Source organism: Falco rusticolus, chromosome 2 (assembly GCF_015220075.1).
Source record: "Falco rusticolus isolate bFalRus1 chromosome 2, bFalRus1.pri, whole genome shotgun sequence".
Classification (NCBI taxonomy): Eukaryota; Metazoa; Chordata; class Aves; order Falconiformes; family Falconidae; genus Falco; species Falco rusticolus.
In genome coordinates this window covers 116,236,986-116,257,844 of record NC_051188.1, presented here as the reverse complement: position 1 = coordinate 116,257,844, position 20,859 = coordinate 116,236,986, and the positions used below count along the sequence as shown (strand labels likewise).

Here is a 20,859-nt window from a genome sequence, read left to right as displayed (position 1 = left end):
TAGCTCTAGGGTGCTGAGCAGCAGCCGGCCGCCTGCGCTCAGCCTGGGCCACCAGGCTGGGGCTGGTGGGAGCTGTTAATTAGCAGAGGCCTGATGGTGGTGGCGTGGGTGGCAGCAGCACCTCGCGCAGGCTCTGGGAATGAGGATCCATCCGTTTTATAAGGTGATAAACGGAGGGCCCAGTTGCTGCCTAAGCCCAGTTTGTCTCCTGGAGGAGGCAGGGGAGACTGGAGGACAGTACAGCCTGCCAAGGTGAAAAAAGGGAAATGGAAAGAGGAAAGGGGAGGCCAGGGAAAGAGGAAAGGGGAGGGCAAGGAAGAAAAACCCCAAACCAAACCAAACCAAAAAAACGCAAAGCCACAACCAAACAACTACCGCAACACAAACCAACCCAAAGTAACTCCCACCAAAGAAACCAGCCCCCGGGCAGGGCCGGCGGGCCCGGGGGGCGCAGCTGCCCCGTCAGCCGCCAGGGGGCGCCGCGGTGCCCCGGCTCCGGCCATGCGGCTCCCCCCGCGCTCGGCGGCCCGGCTGCTGCCGCCCCCCGCCGGGGCCGCGCTCCTGCTCCTGCCGCGCTGGGCGGCCGCCCGCGCCCCGGGCCAGGTGAGGCGCAGCCGGGGGGCGGCCGGGGCCCTCCCCGGGGCGGGTGGGCTCGGGGCTGCACACCGGGCCGGGGTGGGCCTTGCCGCCGGGCCTTGCCTGCCGGCGGGAGCGGGAGGCCCGGCTGCGGGCCGGCGGTGGGTGCCCGGCGCCCCGGGGGGGTCGCAGCTGCAGGGGAGCTCGGCGGGGCCCGGGCCGGCTCTGCGGGCCCCTCCCCGGCTGCACCGCCGGGTGCGTGTCATGTTAACGCGCGTACCGGGAGGGCCCCGCGCCGCCGGGAGGGGAGGCCGGGCCCGCCGCCTGCCGCCGGGGGGGGGGACGCGGAGACGCGCGGTGTGTAATTAACAAATGAAGGAACCGGAGAAGCGACTCGGAGCTTGGGGTGCCGCCTTCCGCCGGTGTTTGTGCGGGGGCTGCAGCAAGCCCTGCGGAGCGGAGCCCCGCACAGCCGGGCGTTTGCCTTCGGGGGTTCCTTCTGAGCAGCACAACTTCGAAGCCAAACTTTCTTCCTCTCCGTATCCAATACAAGATTTCCATAAATTAAAAAAAAAAAAAAGTGTAACCATTTTTTTTCCCCCTTACTCTTGAAGTATATTAGCTATCGCAGTGCTTTGCAGCTCAACTCCAGCTGAATTACACAAGGATTTAAATTAATTTCTTCCTTTTATTTAACTACATGGGTACAACGTGGCGGTGCGTGGTTGCCATCACACCTTGCTTATTTTGCTCCTGGTGTACCAGGGTCCCAGGAACCATGGTATGAGCACAGTGGGCGCGGAGAAGGAGTAGTATCAGCAGGTTCTGAATAACCTTTTTGCAGGTAGGGATGAAGAGAGCGTGCTCGCTCAGCTTGTTTGTTCTCTGTGACATTTCTGTTACATCCTGATCACCTTTGTGGTGTGACCTGGATACTTGAGCATCCTAGTATCAGTAAGTTGTTTTAAATTGATAAAATCTTCTTTTAAGAATTCTAGTGAGAAGAAGGGAGGGTTCCATTTGTTTGTCTTTACTACTTTTATCTTCCTTTTCTCTCTGAAGCTGGAAAATAAAACAAAGGGGAGAATTGAAAAGCAGATTTGTCAAGTTGTTCTGGATCATTTTGAGAAGCAGTACACAACGGAACTGGGAGATGCATGGACCAGGGTCAGGTCTGTTTTTTCGGAGAGATGGGGGAGGGAGGGGAGAGGGGGAAAGGTTCTGTTATTTTTTTAAGTGCTTCATAAAATAACTTTTGAAAGAGTCAACTGTAACTTTGTTGTAACAACAGTAACAACTGTAAAAAAAAAAAAGACTGTAACAACTGCTTCAGGTTTTTTCCAGTTTAGAACTAGCATAAAAGCATGAAATAACAGAAGTCTAAAACTTGGAATTTTTTAGGGTTTTTTAGTTGAGATGTTTCTTTTGGCATGTGAAGTTTCTGTTCTCCTGTATGCATATGCACTGCAAGGAGACTACCATCTTATGTGTTTGTGACTGTTTTGTAAAAACATGGTCCAAAAAGCATCTTTTTATATTTAACAGCTGCTGTTAGTGTTTTTTCTACAGCTTTATAGTATCTGGAGAGAAGATTTTTTTTTTTTCTACAGCTTTATAGTATCTTGAGAAACTGGGACAAAGATGTTAGAAGTACATCCCCTGATTTCTTTCCTTAGAGGAGATTGAATATTAACGCCATGTACTGAACAGTCTGTCACTTAATTTGGGCGTTGATCCCGCAGCCGCTAAAGAACTGGCTGTGGTACTGAGCGAAGACGTCTTCCCTTCCTTGCTCGCAGGGAAGCCAGCAGAAGAGCCCTTCTGGAGAAGTGCCTTGCTTAGCTTATATACTTTTCAACAGGAGTTTGAACAAAAGCAGTTGACTTTGACTTCAAGTGCATGACAAGTGCTCCCGTCATCAGTGCCATGTTATTTGGAATGAAAAAGCATCTTACGGGATCTTATGTGATCACAGTCTTGCAAACCATGTCGCTCCCGTGAGCGCCCTTTTTGGAGTAAAAAGTAGTTTAAAATAAGTGTCTCAGTTGTTTTAAGGAAAAGAAAAAGACCCATAGACATATAGCATTAGTTTAAGTGAATCAAATCAAAAACTCTTTTAGGTTGAATCAATGTGTATTTCATTTTTAGGCAACGAATGTTCCCGAGTAGTATTTTTTGAGACTAAATGAAAAAGTCCTGAGAGGAATTCAAATAGAAAATAGGGGAAATCCATGCAAGAAAGGTCTAAAAAAAGTTAACTGAAAAACAAACAAGCCTGTTCCTACCATATAAGCACTTCTTTTTGACTGTCTTCCAGGAATATTTATTAGTTTAATTTCTTCTGGCCCAGTGTTTGCAGAACTTACAAGGAAATTTAGAAAAAAAACACATGTAAAACCTGCATATTATGGTGTTGGCTGGAATAACCGTTGCAAAGCCAATGTGATTCTTTTTGTTGCAATATTTACAACTAATATTTCAGTTGGTCTTTGTCCCCAGGGAAATACTTTATAGTCAGGAAGAGCATCACCCTTCATCATTTATAACTTCTGCAGTTGTTTTGCTAAAGAATTAGGAAAACAGAGAACATCTTGTTTCAGAAGAAGTTAGTGCCTTAAGTACAATAATTAGAGAAAATGGTGGCTTGATTTTCTCTTAAAATTATTTACCTGCATACTTTTCTTAATCTTATCTAATCAAAATATTTCCTTTTTGATTATACTGGAATCATCCAATGGTGAGATTGTTATCCTTACATAAGAAAAGGCTTCCTGTGCTGTGGAATGCTAATTTTATTTGTCAAGTTCTTAAATAGCTTTTTTGGTTTTTCAATTTAGAGACGTACTCACATACCCATTGTGCTGGCAGTACGCCATTCTGCTTAACAAGTTCAGCCAGTCCGCTGAACTGGAGACCACCTTGCCTGCGAGGGGATATCATCCTGCCTTTCCAAGAAGTTTGCCCTATCTTCCAGCATCCTTTAAGTGTTACATCAGGAGAGCCCCTGGGAGATTCCCTGCACAGAAACACCAGGCTGGTAAACTGAAAGAGTATTATCTGCTGAACGCTGCTTCGCTGTTGCCAGTGTTGGCGTTAGAAGTGAAAGACGGGGAAGATGTTTTGGATCTCTGTGCTGCGCCGGGGGGTAAATCAGTAGCTATCCTGCAGTGTGCCTGTCCAGGTAACGGAGCGAGGTGCGCTTAGAAGCTGATCCCTGGCTCTGTGCCTGGGCCGTTTCAGTTGTGCCTGTTGTCTGTGCTAGATTTGGAATGGGGGCAAAACCAGAACAGTTTATATTCCAGGTAGTTCCATGCTGTTTAGTAAGATTTTTATGAAGTCTTTTCGCTTAAGAGGATGAAAAATATGGTAGTTAAAGTATAGGTTACTACAGACTGACAGACAAAAGTGAAGTACATTACATGTTTTTCTTTCTCCACTGGTTCCCTTATTGTTAATTCTTGAGAAGTTTCTTAAAATCACATAGATTTGTTGGTACGTGGAGGTCAGTAATCTGCAATCTTGCAATACTTGTACTTTTTTTTTTTCTCCTCTGCTACCTCTCTGGCCAGTGCTGTGCAGTAGTATAAGTAAATTTAAGTTTACTGATGTAAAACAGAGCATAACAAATTAAATATGCAAGATCTAGGCAGAGGGAGAAAGGTTATGATGAGGAATTGGTTTGTATCAGTATTTGATAAGCTCTGTGCCTCAATCTACCTAGATATTGTGGAGGGGCACTAAGATAATCACAGTGTTTAGAAGGTAACAGCAAGCAGCCGCTCAGTTCTTCCAGGCCAGGGAGTAAAAGCAAGCTGTGATTGCTGTTTCCAAGTTTATATGTTAGCTTGGGTAGTAGTTGTCTCAAAATGTTCACAGCACCTTATGTTCTTACTGATTGAGACCATTACTATAACCACTAGCACCTGTTGATTCCAGCTGGTTTTCCTTCCCTCTTCTAGAGGAATGAGGTGATGCCAATGAGATAAATTAAGTATGGATTGTCCTTTCAAAAGATTTAGAATAATAAAAAAATAAACCAACAAAACACTCATCTCATGGCTGTTTCTGAAGATACCAAATTGTTGCTAAGAACATAAGATGTAAGGAGGTTGATTCTTAATATACCTCAGCAAATGCTAAAATGTACTGTATTGTGCGTGGCAAATACAGTGTAGGACATCCTGTGGAGATACGGAATTAGAAATTTTTTGAAATTAGAAAATAGGACTAAGAGAAAAAAATATCACGCCGTTTTTCTGGACTGGGTACAAGCAACAGCGGTAAGGGATAATTATTCTGGCTACATTGTTAAAAGTAAGTGCAACCAGAAGGCTTTTGTTAAAACACTTCTAGCTTAAATTTCAAATAAGGGATTGAACTGCTCAGCTTAGGATACACGAAACTGGTGTTTTATTTGAAGGCAGTTCGTTAATTAATAAAGGGCATGTACCTCATATAGGAGCCCAGAAAGGCATTTGGCACTGGTCTTTGGATATGGACCATGTTTAAAGTTGGTTTTATTGTGGAAGTCTATTGCTACAGGAAGTACTTACTACTAAATATTTATGGATTGTTCGGTAGGAGCATGTTGAAATTTACTCTTGTGTATAAAAATTCAGCAGTGTTATAAAATGTGCAATAACATAAGCAGGTAAGGTGTAAACTCTGTGGCAGTCATGGCAAAACAGTAGTACTTCTGAACTCAGTGTAAATCTTTATATTTGTAAAAAAAAATGGAAAACCAGAAATATTGGCTTTAGGGTGTTTAATTCTTTTTTGTTTGCTTTAATTCTCTAAGGTCAGTTTCACTGTAATGAAAACGATGATTTGAGGTCAACATGGTTGAAACAGACAATAGAATCCTTCATCCCAGATCCTTTCATTAACTTAATAATGATCACTAAAATGGACGGTACACAGATTGGAGATCTTAAGCCTGAATTATATGACAAGGTAATGTTATTACTTATTATAAAATTATGTTTCTGCATTCTGCTTCTTTCTCTTCTTATGCTGTGCTCTTTTTAGTTTTCTTTTTGTTTTCTGGCCCCCACAAAAATATCTGACCTATCGAGGGGAACCAAGACCATTCGGCCTTGGTAGTGAATTCTGAAGACCTTGTAGCTGTGTTCTTTGCATGATGTGTACTTAGGAGTGGGGGGAACAAGTGAGAGCAATTCAGATAGAGAATACTTTTGGAGCAGTAATTTCTTATTCCCCACCCCCTGATAGAAACATCTCAAATAGTAATTAGATCATTTTTACCTCTGAACATGGACATAAAAAAAAATCAAATAAAAAAAGAAAAAGAACATGGAAAATAAAATGTTGTGTTTGCAAAAGTTGAGTAGATTTTTTTTGTACACAGTGTTCAGAAAGTATCTTGTGAATTGTCTTTATTTGCTCTTATTTATGGTATAGGTACTGGTTGATGCTCCTTGTTCAAATGACAGAAGTTGGCTATTCTCTTCTGATATTCAGCAAGCTACACTTAGGCTAATACAAAGGAAAAAGTTATCATCTTTACAATTCCAGCTGCTAAGGTGAGAAGTGCAAAGGAAAGCTATTAAGGGAGCTTTTCATAATTAAGAAAAATTACATGGGGGCAAGATTTGTCATGTTTAATAACCAAAACCAGGTTTCAGCATGTGAAAAGAATGTGAATAGTATGTTGTTGCAATGCTGTTTAGAAGAAACAGCTGGTCTAGGTTAATGTGAATATGGAAATTTGTATGGGGTAACATAAGCAGTAAGGCCCAGATGCTCTGCTACCTTACTGCTGTACAGTCCTCGTGAGTTGCTTATCCACGTATGTGTCCGTTTTCACATGACTCTGCACAGTCTGGTACCATATCAAAATATTTTTTGTAGGCACAGCTAAAATGGCTGTAGATATATTCCCCGGCTGGAGCAAAAAACATGTGCATTAACTTTTAGTAGTGTGGGGGTATTTTTTACTACCTGTGAAAATAGTCTGTAGACCTGCCCAGCTGGGCATTCTTCCCCACACTCCTTGTGGTGGTGGTGGTGGTGGTGGTGGTGATGCTGTTCATAGAATTGTCCCTTATGGTTCTTTGTTACAGTCTTTTTAATAACTGAGCTGTAAGTCAAGACAGGTTACCTACCATCACTTAGGTCATTATTTAATGCTGCTTCAGAATTTGCTTTCTGGTCTGTTCATATGAAGAGTTTGAGTTGCCTATTGCACATTCTTACGTGCTGCTTGAATTTAGTACCTGTTTGACTATTTGTGGCCCAGAAAGACTACTGATTATAATTGATAGGGTAAAAAAGTAAAAGATTGTGGGATTTGGTGGGGGAGAGAGGATTGTTTGTTTATTTTTCAATAATAATCCAAATGGACGTCATTATGTATTACACTTTTTCACGATACCAGCCATAGGCTAGCATTTGTGAAAGGGTTTCAGACTCTACGGTTTTTCTTGTTGGGCAAAAAATAAAGCGACTTCCCAATAATACCTTCTAGACTTGAGTGTTTTTTGAAAAGAAACAGTCACATCCAAGTCCATCTGTCAAAGCAAATGAGGGAAAAATAACATATTACAAAAAGAAAGAAAGTTTTTGTGGAAGTTCCCATTGCAGCAGTTCAAGATAGTTTTGCATGACTTCCAGTTGAAAAAGGCCTAGCAGGAGCCAATGATTTATAACAGAAATATGAGTATCTTATTGCAGTAATGCATCATGTCACCCATTTCCTTTGAAGAAATCAATCACATTTAAAACACTGACCTGTTTCGGTTCTCCCTTTTCAATATTTGACATATAAAATGCAATTTGTGAACCCCTACCAAAAGAAAGCATATATCATGCAGAGAAATTTTGAGAATCTGCATAAATCATTCCAGATTGTAATCCTGAAGTGGAGAACTGATGACAGCATGAACCTTGTTTTTAAAGAAAGGAGAGGTTCCTGTCAGCCCAAATCAGATTAATTAAATTATTATTAAATCAAGAACTTTGCTTTTGTTGTAAGTGTACTTTACTATAGCAACAGCAGTAAGAATTAGTTTTGTAAGGAGAAATTCTTTTGAAATGTAAATTGAAGTAGAAGGATGCAAATTTCAGTTTCATTGCTCAACATAGGTTGGAGTAGTTCTGTAGATCGACCAATCTATTGTTATGTGCACTGGATTTCTTTTCCCCCCGTCTTGTAAAAGATTTTGAATTGTCTGAAATAAATGGTTAGGTTCAAGTGTTAGAGGTTACAAGCGTTCTCAGTTAAAATATTTGATATATGCTTAGTAAATGGTATAGCTGTCCACAGTATTTTTATTGTGCCTTTTATCTGATCACTTTAGAATGAATTTCCAGTACTAAAGACATCTCAGATCCTGTGTCAGAAGGGAAAAAGGAAATGATAAAATGAGACCAGGAAAGGCTATAGGTGGTTCCTCCAAGTGCATTAGAATTTGGTGAAACTAAAATTGTGGAATGCTACCCTATTCAAGGCTTTGCTTTATGGCTACAGTGCCCAATTATAAATAAAATATTGAGTTTGAATCCCATCTCTGATACTTCCAGTTTAAATTCAGGAAGGCTGAACCTACATTGATCCAGCTGTGCTGCACCTTATGTGAGTCAGCTCATGCAGAGCTACCTCAGGTTTATCTGTTCAGATTACTTGGTACTTTATGCTCGTGGGCGTATCTCACCTTGCCTCCTGTATCTGTAAAACAAAAAAAAGTATAAAGCTGGAACCCAGCAATTTTGTTGAAAGTAGTTTATGTAATATTGTGTGATTTTAAGATGAAGCTTAAAAGTATGAGGACCAAGCATTATTGCTGTTCAGCAGTCGTATTAAATATAAGGATAACACAAAAATGAGAAAGATAAAATGCAAAGGGGAGTTCTATTTTCATTTCTATCAAGTGACACACAGCCCAGAATTTGAGTTTTCCTCTTTCTTAATTAAGGAGATGTTTCACTTGCAATCTTGTAATCTGTTTTTCTGGGTTTGAACATCAGAGAGGAAGCAGAGGAAGGAAAATTATTTTTTGCAACACAGTGTGATTTATTAAATACATAGAGGCTTCAAAGCATGAAGATCTGGAATAAGTATTGAAACTGGTGCAGTGATCTTCCTATGCCAATCTGAATAGAATCTGAAATGTAAATAAGGGGCATAAATTCTGACCAGCACATTTTGTAAGCAGTGAGGGCATCACTGATTTGAAGGAAATTGAGATTGTAATGTTTGTTAATACTAAAACCAAAGCATCCCCGCTGAGTGCTATAATCCGAGAACACGCTGCAAATCTTGTTATTATTCGGAGTGTTCATGCAGAAAACAAATTGCAAAGTAAGGAAGGAATGTTCAGTTCCTGATACTGAATGCTAGCACAAAATACAGTGGTTCCCAAAAGAGAATTTACCAGTGTTGCCAGTTCTCAGATAGAAATTAAATTTTGGGTTAAACTTGAGTGCATAGTTACTTTTAAACTCTTATGGATGTCGTAATTATTCCTAGACCAGCTGCTGCTGCAGAAAGAAACTCTGTTAGGGTTCAGCTGAAAATAAATCCAACAGGATCCGATTTCGAAAACACAGCAAAGGCATTCAGACTACTGTAACATGACTGTACACAACATCTCTTAGTAATTAAACAGCTCTAATTGGTGGTTAATAGAGTTCTGGTTCACAGGAGCTCAGACTAGCTTTAAAAGATACACGTTGGCTGAGTTTCCTTTTTCACCACTTTTTTCCCCTAGTAGTTAGCTACGGGGGAGGTTGTTTTGAATACCTAAGACGTGCACACACAAAGTTAAGAGATTAGGGGGAATCTGGGGTGCATGAGAACTTTGAAGTATGCTTTGGGTTACTGGTGGCAAAGCAAGCCATACGAAACGGTTGTTTTCTTGGTTGATCTCTTTTGAGTTGTATGGTTTTTTTTTCAGAACTCTGGATGGAGCATTAAACTTGGCTTGAGAAATCCAAAAAAAACCCTTTATTCTTCCTAGTTAACGAAATGTTTCAATCCCTATCTTACAAATACAAAGATTTTTTAAGGAACCACGTCTGGTTCTGTATAACATGCGTATATCTTTTTACAAACCCTATGCAAGTGGGGCACAGTAGTGAGATAAAAAGAACTTTTTTGCTTTGAATATCAGTTATAACATGGAATTTGAAATTGCTGATCTTGTTGAAGAAAATGTTACCAGAACTTTTGAGGTTATGTTGGGGTTTTTTTTTCTTTCTCATTGAATAGTTTGGGCAGCAGGAGGGTTGTGCACATGCACTTGGAAAGAAAAATAAAACAAGAAAAACCTCCACCCAAATATTCGGAACCTGTTTTTCCGAATTAAAGGGTGCTTAAACCATTAGTTAATATCATATATCTAAGTAACCAGGTGTTGCGCAAGTGGCTTCATAAAGCTTTTGATCTGTTTGCCTTGCTGCTTCGGTCCCCGAGCAGACTGCTGAGCGTGCAGCCGCGCTGTGCGCTGGATTAGCGGTCTGCACCCATGGGAAGTTGGCAGGTTGACAGTTTTCCTCGAGTTATCAGGTAGAATTGGCAACCGAAGTCTCTAAAGGTTAATCTACATGACACAGGACCTGCTTTATTTTCTCCGGTCCAGACCTTTGGAAATATATCTTACTTAGAATAAACATTAAAACTTCTGTTGGAAAGGTAGGATGCAAATGTAACAAACCTTAAGTTACAAGCTGCTCTGTGTTCTCTGGTATGTTAAAATTAGTTACATGGTTTTATAGAATATATATAGTCATAGATTTATTTGTTGAAAAAGAGTCTTTTTCACATAGCGTATAGTAAATGCTACAATTTGCTAGAAAGATCCCAATTCTCCTCTTCCCGCTTTCGGTGTCACCTTTATATTTTCACTGAAATGTAGTTTTCTACATGTACCTAGAAGAGGAACTGTGAGCTCTTAATTGTGGGGTTTGGGTTTTTTTTTTGTTGTAGAGTGAAGGCAAAAAAAAATTTTTATAACTATGCCATCATATATTTAGTATATGGTACCACTGTACCATTTCTGCTTTGATTTAGACAAAAGCCTTTATAGCACATAGACATGTAATGATGAAGTAAAAAGATACTCGGAATTAGCTAGTGGTCCTGTCCAGGCCAAGTGATTCAGTTTTCTTTGTGACTTGCTACTGATGAAAAAAATCTCAGCTGTTAATGTTAATTGCAAAGGCAAGGAGAGCCAGTGTCTTGAACATTTAAAAAAAATTACTGTTATAGAAGTTGCTTGAATTTTAGTGTCAGGCATTGAAAGGATGGCAGGGCTGAATGTTGGGGCGGGGAGGAGAAGCACAAGAGGGTCCCCCCAGAAACACGGCAGCTGTCTTGTGCCACAGGTTTCTGTCCCGGCATGTGCTGGATTCCTGCACAGGAGCTCCCTGGGTGTTCAGGGGCGTTTTAGAGTGACACAAAGGAATTCTGAACCACGGTACTGGAGCTGAGGAAAGAAGTGCATGCCATGTTCTGTGGACAAGGGAAGAAGGCATGTAGAAAAGTGGAGGAAATCTTACTGAGGATTATTTCATCACACTACTCATCTCTTTCCCTGGAATTTTTCCCTTTGCTCCTCTGTAGCTGACCATTTAATACACTTGTTATTCATAACTGTCTAATCCTTTAACTCCACTGGGAACTTTTTAGATTTGCAACTGTTCCACTAGCAAATCTTCTGTGGGTTATGTGAATGATTCCTCCTTTAACGACTTTCTATCTTAGAAAAGCCAAATAGTTTATATAGGCTGGGAGCCCCAGGCTCCAAACTGGGCATGCTGTCCTGGGCGCCTTGCTGTGCAAACCGTGTTCCCTCTCTGTGCATCCTTGCCCCCGCTCCAGGTGAAACGGTTATATAGCTGCTCCCTGGACAAGGGGACTTGGGGTTTTGTTCCAATTTCAAGTCCTTGAATGTGGCACGTTTGTGCTGTGCCATTCCCCAAAACACTGTTGGTTATGTTAGTGGAGGTACGAGTCATTTTACTCAGTTTTTTAGACTCGTGGTTGGTTTGAATTTCTTCACGGTGAGTGCATGCTGTGGCCATTGTTGTGGCTCGATGTTGTCTTCCATCAGAGGTGTTAAAATAAATAGTTTCTGATTTTAAGTACTGCCTGGTTCCTTAAGCCTTTGGCAGTGCCCTGTGAGTCAAGTCCCTTACAATATGTTGCAAAACCAAGTTTATTGAATTAATAAATAACTGCACGAATAAACAAATAAACTACCCAGCAGCTAGACATTTGTTTGGGGATTACAGATTTAAATTAGAGCACAACTTTTGCTTTAATTCCACCTCCAGTCCTTTCTATGTGTACCCGTGTTTCATAAGCTGTAAGGAAGAACAACACAAACTGTGTGGCAAAGTCTGTAGTGGGCTTCAAAGGTCTTTTGTTCTCCCTTCTGTAGCTGAGAAGGTTCTGCTTGGTTTATGTATGTTTCTCTTTTTGCAAATAATAAGTTTTAAGTTGGGCAGAGGGCTGGACCTCTGAGAGTATATGAGGTACGAAGGTAATTCTGGGATGACTAAAACGATGGAACGATTGAAGGTTTGTCACAGTGGACTACCTGTGGCTGCTGGAGGCTAGCCAGCTAGAAGCAGCCTTGCTGATAAAATGATGCTGAGTGTGTGAAGACCCAGCAGGCCAGCACGCGGGGCAGCTGCAGCGTTGAGAGTGGAAGCAAGATTCATAGGTGTTGCATTGGCACTTGTGGCCCTGAAGTGTGAGAACAGGAAATAAACCGATCTGTTCCCATGAGAGAGGCGCTGCAGTCCTGGTGTTGCAAAAGATGTCTCACAGCCCCGGTTAATAGCGTGAGTATTTCAGAAGTCATCACGCATCAAAGGAGAAAGCCTGATAATGTTAACCAAAGGTTTGATCTTTGCTGTGTAAGAATTGAATATTATTGGCTATCCATATGTTATTTATAAGAATTTTCAGGACAGATTTTGGCTACAGCAGAACAGGGGGGGTTTGGGGGGTTTGGTTGGTTGTTTTTTGGTTGTGTGGGTTTTTTGGTGGTTATGCCCCCTTTTACTTACAGTCAGTCTAGTGCTGAAAAAAAGCAGTTAGGTCACTTCATGTTTCTCCTGTTGCTACTGTGTTATTCTGAACTGCAGAGTCTCCACCACAGGAGCACAAGGAGTACATGCTTGGGGTATGGAGAGAATACTTCAACTAGTGTCTCTGTCTCCTGTGCACCTCTGTCACCACCCATCACAAAGAATTAGAAAATTGGTATTTTGACCAAGGAGGCATTTCCTTATCATTTTGGCTCGGTTTGGATAAATACAAGTAAAACCTTTTAACGTGCAGGCCATATTACCACAATGTATCTGGACTCTTGTAAGAGGAAGAAAGAAACGTGTGGTATCTTTAGTCAATAAAAATAATAGGATTGAGGATAAAAGCAAATGCATCTTGAGATGCTTTGTTTCTTGAATAGGTTATGAAAGGGTTGACCGTTTTTATTCTGATCAGACATTATCTCATGTATTGAGCAGAAATACATCCCAATTGCCAAGAGATGGCACTGTTGAAGTGTTGTATTATTTTAAAATTGCCCTAAAATATGTGTAATCTTTTTGCTTTAATAGTGAAAATGGTTGAATGATTAACACAATTAATGCTGACCCTTCCAATGGCATGCAACGTAAACCCAAGCACAGGAGGAGTAGGTTGGACATGCAGGTGCTAGCTGTAGTATGAAATATATATTTATTGTCTGCCTATTTTTAAAAGGATGTTTGAGACACCGAGACTTTTAGAATGAACAAAATGTCACCCTGTCACGTTTAATTTTCTGTAAGTGTGAAAAATCCTCTTTTTGGGTTATGGCTAACAACATTTTACTTGCATGTAAGAGTGTTTTGGTTTTAGAAGTTCTCATGTGGCTCTGGACTGGTCTTTTTACACTGAGCTATTAAATAATAATAGTGCTGTGTTTTCGCTAATTTATTGTTAGCATAGTCTCCATTGTTAGGTTTAAAGTTACTCTTGGGAAATAAACTAAATAAAACTCCTTTAAAATAATATATTTCTTTAAAAAAATCTAATCCAGTACTCTTGTAATATGAGGTGTTAGATTGCTGTAAATCATCTTCTGTACATCTGACTTCCATAGCACAATATGTAAAACCTAATTTAAAACGAGGAGGGGAGCAGTCTGCATGTGTTGAATTGTTTCAGAGTTCTTCCTGAACGGGGTGAACATCAGCCACCCTTTTTTTTGGATTACAGATGTGTCTTGCACTAATGTGGTGGAAAGATTGAAGTGTGGATTCAGTGGCTATAAACTGATTATGTCAGTAGTTCAAAGCAAGTGTGGAGAAGCATCCCACAAGTTTCTACAGAATAATGTGCCAGTGAATCTCACACTATCTGCAGTTTTCCAGCTATTGGAATTCCAAGCTATTGATGACATTTTCAAATCATCAAAATTTTAGACTGTTTGATGTCACTGAAGTCTCCTAAGCTGCGATCTGCTGATACATACTACAGTTGTGTGCAGAACCCCAGAGAAGAGCTGACTTTATTTTTTTCTTTGATTTAGCATGTACGTTGTCTTGTAATGTGCAATAGTACTTGCAGTTCTGTAATGTAATTACTACTTTTGCACACCATTTGGTGTCATCTCCTGGAAGAACTAACCTTGGAGATCTTGTATATAGGCCATCATACCTGATCAAACAGGCATGGCAATGGATTGTCATGCATTTCACTGATTTTAGGCTTTTCTGCTGTGCCTTGACTATCTTACGGCGCTAAAACAGTAACCTCACACCTGCAGTGGTGTAGTATGATAGCATGCAACAGAAAAGCTTGAATTACACATATCGGGTGCCGACAATGGTGCTGCTTTAGGGTCTTGATTGCAAGTACTAAAGCAAACATGGTTGTAGGGAAAAGGGAACAAGTCATGAGTATCCCTTCAGGAAAAGTTTTTTGAGCTTTTAATATTTGCTCTTATGCTTCTTTATATGAAGCTTGAAACTCTGCAATATTAGTGCCTCTAACATGTAAAATTCATTATGGTAAATGTACATGCCTGAATCTAAAATTAGGAAATTAAGTACAACTGGATCTGTATTTAAACTGGAAGTTGTAGTTCTTTAATAAACAGGAACGTGGTCTGTACCACTGAGAGAATAACTGCAGATTAATTAACTTTAAGTAATGTATTTTATTTTTAAACAATGGATCATAATAAGAGGAAGGTGAAAAAATATTTTAGGGTCGTTTGCCCTAGCCTCGTTTTTAATCGTTCCAGATTTAGAGACCATTTTTGGAAGTTACAGGGTACCTTATAAACAGGCACCAGATTCTTTCAGCTAAGAGCTGACCTTACACTAAGAATTTGGTGTGAGGATAATCAAGATACCAAATGTAAGAGGAATCTTAAGTTCTTAGCTGATGCAGTCATAGTAGCAGTGGGGGGTCCTGTTAAGTGTCCGTTAGTTATACTACAGCTCCGACCCATCCCTTGGATAAGCTTGCTTCCCTCCATTGGTTACAGAGGAAGATTAGTTTCTTAAATTACTTGAACAAATTCTCTTTTGAACGAATTCTCTGTCGTGCTGATGACGGGGGGACCAAACTCTGTGAATCTGCTTAGCCCAGCATGGTATCACCCTGTGACTTTGAGCCCAGCACTACTTCACTTTGAATTTTGCAGCTCGGTGCAGGTTTATCAAAAGCCAAGCACGGTTTAATCAAGGATGGCGTTCGGTTGACTTTGAACACAGCCACTGAAACAACTGTTGCTGCACTTGACAAGATGGATAGATACATTGATTAACCTTGCAGCATAAAGTAATCCTCCTTAGATATTTTAATTCATAACTTGGATTCAGAATAAAGATAACTGCACTAGGCAGCCTGACCTTTTTGGGTCATGGGCCGGTGAAGATTCCCAAGCTAAGGAGGCTTAGATTTAGGGGGGGGGGTTAATGTGAGATTTTCGGGATTTCATTCAGAAGAATCCTGTGCTGCTCTTCCCTCTGAATCACTGCCCCAGTGACAGTTGCAGGAGCGTGGTGCCTTTGAAAGTGTTTTCTTGAATGGTTGTTGCTTTATATATGGTAAGAAAAGGACACTTCCCAAGTGTCTAGGCTGTTAATCCTGTAAGCTGTAGCTATATTTACTTTCTTGCTATATCCCTTTGCCTTTTACCTTTTCCACTTTTACATGGTAGGAATACCTTCTCACTTGTTTAAATATTCACATAGAATCCATCTTACAGGTAGGAAAGCAGTTGCCATTATCTGCGGCTGTGGGTAAAGTTATCATGCTAAAAGTACATCCTGATTGTTATGCAAAAACACTTTCACATTTTCAAGCCAGCTAGCTGTCCTTTCCTGGCTGGGCATTCCTGTATGCATGGAAATGGTGTAGCTGGAGGGCGAAGCTCCACGACAAGGAGTAAAGTAGGTGATTTCTAATAATACTGTGAAGATCAGCTTACCTTCATGAGAGCCCATTTAGACTTCAGCCCTGTTCACTTCGAATTCCACTGTGAAAGCTAGAAAGCAACTCTTTGCAGGGGGGGGGGGGGGGGGGGGGGCAGGAAAATGGTTTTATGTTTTCCGGAACTGGTGTGAGGTCAAGGAGACAAGGGATTAGAAGGTTGTACGTTCCTGTTCTGCTTTACAATAGTTACCGTCCCGTATCTGGGCTCTCTGTGGTTGCTCGGACCAGCCAGAGAGCAGCCCTGCCCTTTGAAATGGACGGCGGGACGGGAAGGGAGCTGGAGAGACGCGGGGGCAGCCTGGAGCAGCGCGTCCAGTGCTGGTGCTCTTGTAGCCTGCTATGGAGCGCCTGCGTGCTGGGGTGCAGAGGGGAAGAAGGATGTGCTGGGGTGCAGAGGGGAAGAAGGATGTGCTGGGGTGCAGAGGGGAAGAAGGATGTGCTGGGGTGCAGAGGGGAAGAAGGATGTGCTGGGGTGCAGAGGGGAAGAAGGATGACTATCCGGAGGCAGGCAATTCAAATGCGTGCTGGTAACTCTATGAAGTTTTAGAAAATGAGATCTGGAAGGGACATTAGGATGGCACCTGCTCTGTTGTACTGTCTCAGGGTGGCATTGTAGATTTTTTCCTATATCAACCTGTGTCTAAAACGTTCTCAAACATTTCTACAGCCTCTCAAAAGCTGCTCAAGAGGTCTGAGAGAAGCTTGTGGGTTCGTGATGGCTTTAGTTAATTTTGGAAGTATCCTAGAATGGGTCCATTACGCCCAGTTAAACTGAAAGTATTCAGACTATCAAAGTACTCTGTAACCTGCTCTTTACCTATAAGAGGCTGAACTTGAACTGCTCACTCACTTAGGCTAAATGTGCTAGCCATCTGCTCACTCTCCATCTTTTTACTGAAGATTGATACAACAAAGGCATTAAGCACTGATTTTTCTTTGAGCATCATCAGTTGAGAGGGCTACGCTAAAATTGGAGTAGTATAGATTCCAGTAAAATACGTACTTGGCTTGCTGATTAATGTAACCGAGATTCATAGAAGAAACGAGCGTGATAATGTGTACTCTCCCCAGAGAAACAGACGGGGTATGATATGCAGGAGTTTTCACCTGGGAAGGTGAACGGAGTTGTATTATCTCTGGCTGAAACAGTCATTTTTCCTGGTGTTTCCTCATTATTTCAGACAGGACTTTCAGAATAGCTTTGATCTGTGATCTTCTTTGATCCTGCTTGTGATTAGGCTTTTCTTTATTGATTCTTTTCCTGAAAAGGCCCAATCCAGTTAAAACGACTTACCTTTTTCCCCTTCTATTTTCTTCTTTTCTTTTTTCTACTGTTTTTGTTCAGATATCACCCTTGGCAAGTCCTCAGCCTGTCTCTGGAGGAATGGCTCTTTCAGTGGCATTGTGTTTGTTTATCTGGGCTCGGAATCAGGTTCACTGATCGAACAGTGTTTGGGGGATGCACACCTCAACTGGTTTGAGGATATGTTGTGCGTTTGGGGTTTTTTTTCCCATAGATTTTTTTTTTTTTCCTAGGGGGCAGGGGAAGGCAATGCAGTATTGTCAGTACTATCTACCAATCTAGGATTATTCAGTGCCTTTCCATACAGCATGACTCTGTGTGTCATTGTGCTCCCCAAATCCATGCTTCCAGTATCTGCCCTGCCCTCGTGCACCCGCTGAATTCCCCGTGACACACCTGCAGTCCCTCGAGTGTCTATCTTGTGCTCTCTCTGATACTCACAAGCTGAGTAACAACATGCACTTGGCAGATTCTCTTTGTTTTAAACAAAAGAAGTTTTTTTTAGGGAACAATTGTATTTTAGTGTATTATTTGCTTCAGCGCAGTAGTATCTGTTTTCCAGAAGCAGCGATGTGTCTGAATATTAGCTTACAGCTCAGTCTTCGAGCCGTTATGTCCTTGAAGGCTCCAAAGTGTATGATTAAAAGGGATTATCTTAAGAGAGCATTTTAATGGCAAGTGAACCTTTAGTGCAGCTGCTTCTCTCTGTTATGTGGTGGTACCAGATTTGAAGAATGCTCTTCTGTGGTGCCAGGTGTAGGAATTTTCTCCTTACTCTTAATTTGCAGTAGGTGAATATGGATGACATATCTCATTTCTCTACTCTCACAGGTTATATTTTATCTGTCTGAAAAAGGGCCTTGCAGGTCTGTTTTAGTGGCAAGTAAAAAAATGAAAAGTTTGTTTCAACTCAGTTTCAGTGGGGAAGTGAAAAAGAACCTCTGTTCTGTCTGTCTACCAGTAGTCATGAAGCTTTCAGGATACTTGAAATCTTAAGCCACTATTTTGCCTTTTAGTCAAAATTTGTCAACAGGTAAAGGGCACATAAACAAACGGTATGGTCCGATACATCACACTTCATTAAGAAATCCGGTTGAAAAGTAGTGGCTCAGTGAAACCCCCGAGTTCTCTTACCTGCTAAATAAGCTGCAGGATTTGCAGAAATGTTGGTAGAATTACAGCTCAGTAGTTAGTTTGGGCTATTACTGCAGTTGGACATTCTGATACTTGTTCTGCAAGCAGCTAGCTAAGTATCTAACTAGCACTTTTGATGTGGTGTAACCCATTTTGTATGCACAGTTGTAGCATTTCCACAGTTGTGCTGCGCATATGAATGTTTGAAGTATGTACTGCAGCTCTGAATGGATGCTGCTTTCTTTGTGTCACTGTTCTATAAAAAATACCTTCTGTTAACTGAGAATGAATTAGTAAATGAGAAGGGAAAAATGCATTGCAGGTAGTTTCCTGAACTGTCAATTATATACTGTTAAGATGCTTTGATTATGTTATTTATCTTTATGCCTATTTGTAATGCTAGATTTGTAAGTCTTCTCATGTTCCGCCACCCCCAGTATGTTGCTTCTTACTTTGAATTTTTTTTTTTTTATGTTATTTGCAGGTCTGCTATTAAAGCATTGCGTCCTGGTGGATCACTGGTCTATTCTACGTGCACTCTCTCAAAGGCAGAAAACAGTGATGTGATAAATCTCGTTCTAAATTCCTGCAGTGATGTTATGCCTGTAGACATAAGTGAACTGGCCACAGCTGTTTCTCAGGAATTTGCTTTTCTCAGTGGTATGCAAAAGCATGAACTTCTGGTTCTCCCAGAGAAAGGGAGAGCGTGGGGTCCAATGTACGTAGCTAAATTAAAGAAAATTTCGTCTGTCTGATGCCTGTTAGTTTTTTATAAGCGATATGTGATAAATTAATATTCCTAGTACCATATGTGTATATGAACGTGTCCAAGGGAACTGAATTTAGAGTGTTGCAGTTTGGTATCAGCTGCTGCCTGATCAAAAGGAAGCTAGACACCTGATTTTGTTTAACTTAAAATACTGAATGTGTCTTCAAACGTGGACTTGTGGGCCTCTGTGAAGTCCTTATGAAGTCAAGGGAGCTTTGTATTGTTTTCAAGGTGATGCTCTTAAATGGATTTTTGTCCTGGAATAGGGGCCTAATGTGATGGGTTTTGCACAGGTTTTTTGGGGTTTTAATTTCTAATTTGGTTTTAATACAGTATGGTTTAAAATAAATGGTTTCAATGGTCTGAAGTCAAGGAGCTCCTGCATTCTTTCTGAAACACATATAGAAATCTGTTTTTCTGTAGGAATCGATTTGTATGCAGAGTCTGTCATCTTAAGCACTGACTATTCCAAGCACTGGCAAAACAGGTTTCATATTTGCTAAGTTGTTTACTGGTTAAAAATTGCCTTTTGTTTACAGTTTGCAAAGGTCAGTGGCTGTATCGACACCAACTTCTTCTTTTTTTTTAATATTTTTATATTTTTGAGCTTACAAAAATACAATTTGAGAGAGTAAATTATGTTGAAATGTCCTTAAAACAGGAGATTTAGATGTGTTTAGCTTTGGTACTCAGTTCGTGGCATGATGCAGTATATCCAGCAGTCTCTAGAGCACATATTTGAAACAGAAGCAGAATGATTAATAACCGCAATAATAGCACAGTATTCGGAGAGTTTTGTTACGTAGTGACAGTCACGACAAGCAGAACGGACAATCTGGAGTTAAGAAATGAGAGAAGAAATACTACATGGATTCGTCATGTTGTATCTGTGGTGTGTGAGGGAAGAGTGGCAGTGAGAAGGTGTACTGGTGGTGTTTGTAGGTTCCTCAATTCTGCTCCACAATGCTGTGGATATAGACATGTGTGCACGTGTTCACGCATATGCACGTGCCCTCTACATCTTCCTGTGCCTATCAGTGGATCATGTAGTGGGGTATATATTAGGTCAGATGCTTGTCTTGATGTAGAATGGACCCCTTTCATCCCTCTCCGAGCAAGGAGTCCTTTCCCTGATAGAAGCATATAATAATTGCTTTTTAAAGAATCGTGGTTTGTTTTCTAGTAGATGCGTGGCTCATGGAAATGTGTGTGAGACTGTGTACATATATATATATCTTTCATATGTTTTGTGTGTACGTATTTGAATATATGTAATTGCACATTTTTTGCAATCACAAATAGGACTCGTTAATGCAGGTTTTTGGTTGGGGTTTTTTCTGAGTACAAAAGAACATCAGCTTGTAAATACTTGTTGACAAAGGCAGGAATAATGTTGGTTGCGTGAGGCCATCTTTAAGGAGCTCCATGTAAGCATGCTGGAAATGCAGTAAACTACAGATTCTCCAGTGATTCTGTTGCCATGAGCTCACACGTACTTATTACAACCGTGACTGAACTGCCTTTTGTCTCTGAAAAATTCAGTTGACTTATCACTGCCTTTATTCTTTGCTCACCTTGTGACGCCGATGGGGCTCGACTGCGTTCACAGCGGTT

The 20,859-nt window shown here is 41.0% G+C and overlaps 1 protein-coding gene across 2 annotated transcripts; it reads left to right on the top strand.

The window, feature by feature from the left end:
* Positions 1-498: 498 nt before the first annotated feature.
* On the top strand, positions 499-20,453 carry NSUN3 (NOP2/Sun RNA methyltransferase 3). Of its 2 annotated transcripts, none has more exons than XM_037378130.1 (6): positions 499-603; positions 1,639-1,748; positions 3,414-3,757; positions 5,375-5,529; positions 5,998-6,119; positions 18,961-20,452. In XM_037378130.1, the coding sequence occupies exons 1-6, from the start codon at positions 502-504 to the stop codon at positions 19,229-19,231; spliced, it is 1,104 nt and encodes a 367-aa protein (XP_037234027.1). In that variant the 5' UTR covers positions 499-501; the 3' UTR covers positions 19,232-20,452. The 2 variants fall into 2 exon arrangements, with proteins under 2 accessions (XP_037234027.1, XP_037234028.1); XM_037378131.1 differs by lacking the exon at positions 499-603 and adding an exon at positions 964-1,420 and having other exon boundaries at positions 1,639-1,743; positions 18,961-20,453.
* Positions 20,454-20,859: the final 406 nt, after the last annotated feature.

What these genes read in the sequence shown, in the direction of transcription:
- NSUN3 (XM_037378130.1), top strand. Translation starts at nt 502, where the DNA reads ATGCGGCTCCCCCCGCGCTCGGCGGCCCGGCTGCTGCCGCCCCCCGCC. An exon ending in CCGCCCGCGCCCCGGGCCAG is followed by an intron (nt 604 to 1,638) that starts GTGAGGCGCAGC and finishes TTCTCTCTGAAG; the next exon opens with CTGGAAAATAAAACAAAGGG. An exon ending in TTACAATTCCAGCTGCTAAG is followed by an intron (nt 6,120 to 18,960) that starts GTGAGAAGTGCA and finishes TGTTATTTGCAG; the next exon opens with GTCTGCTATTAAAGCATTGC.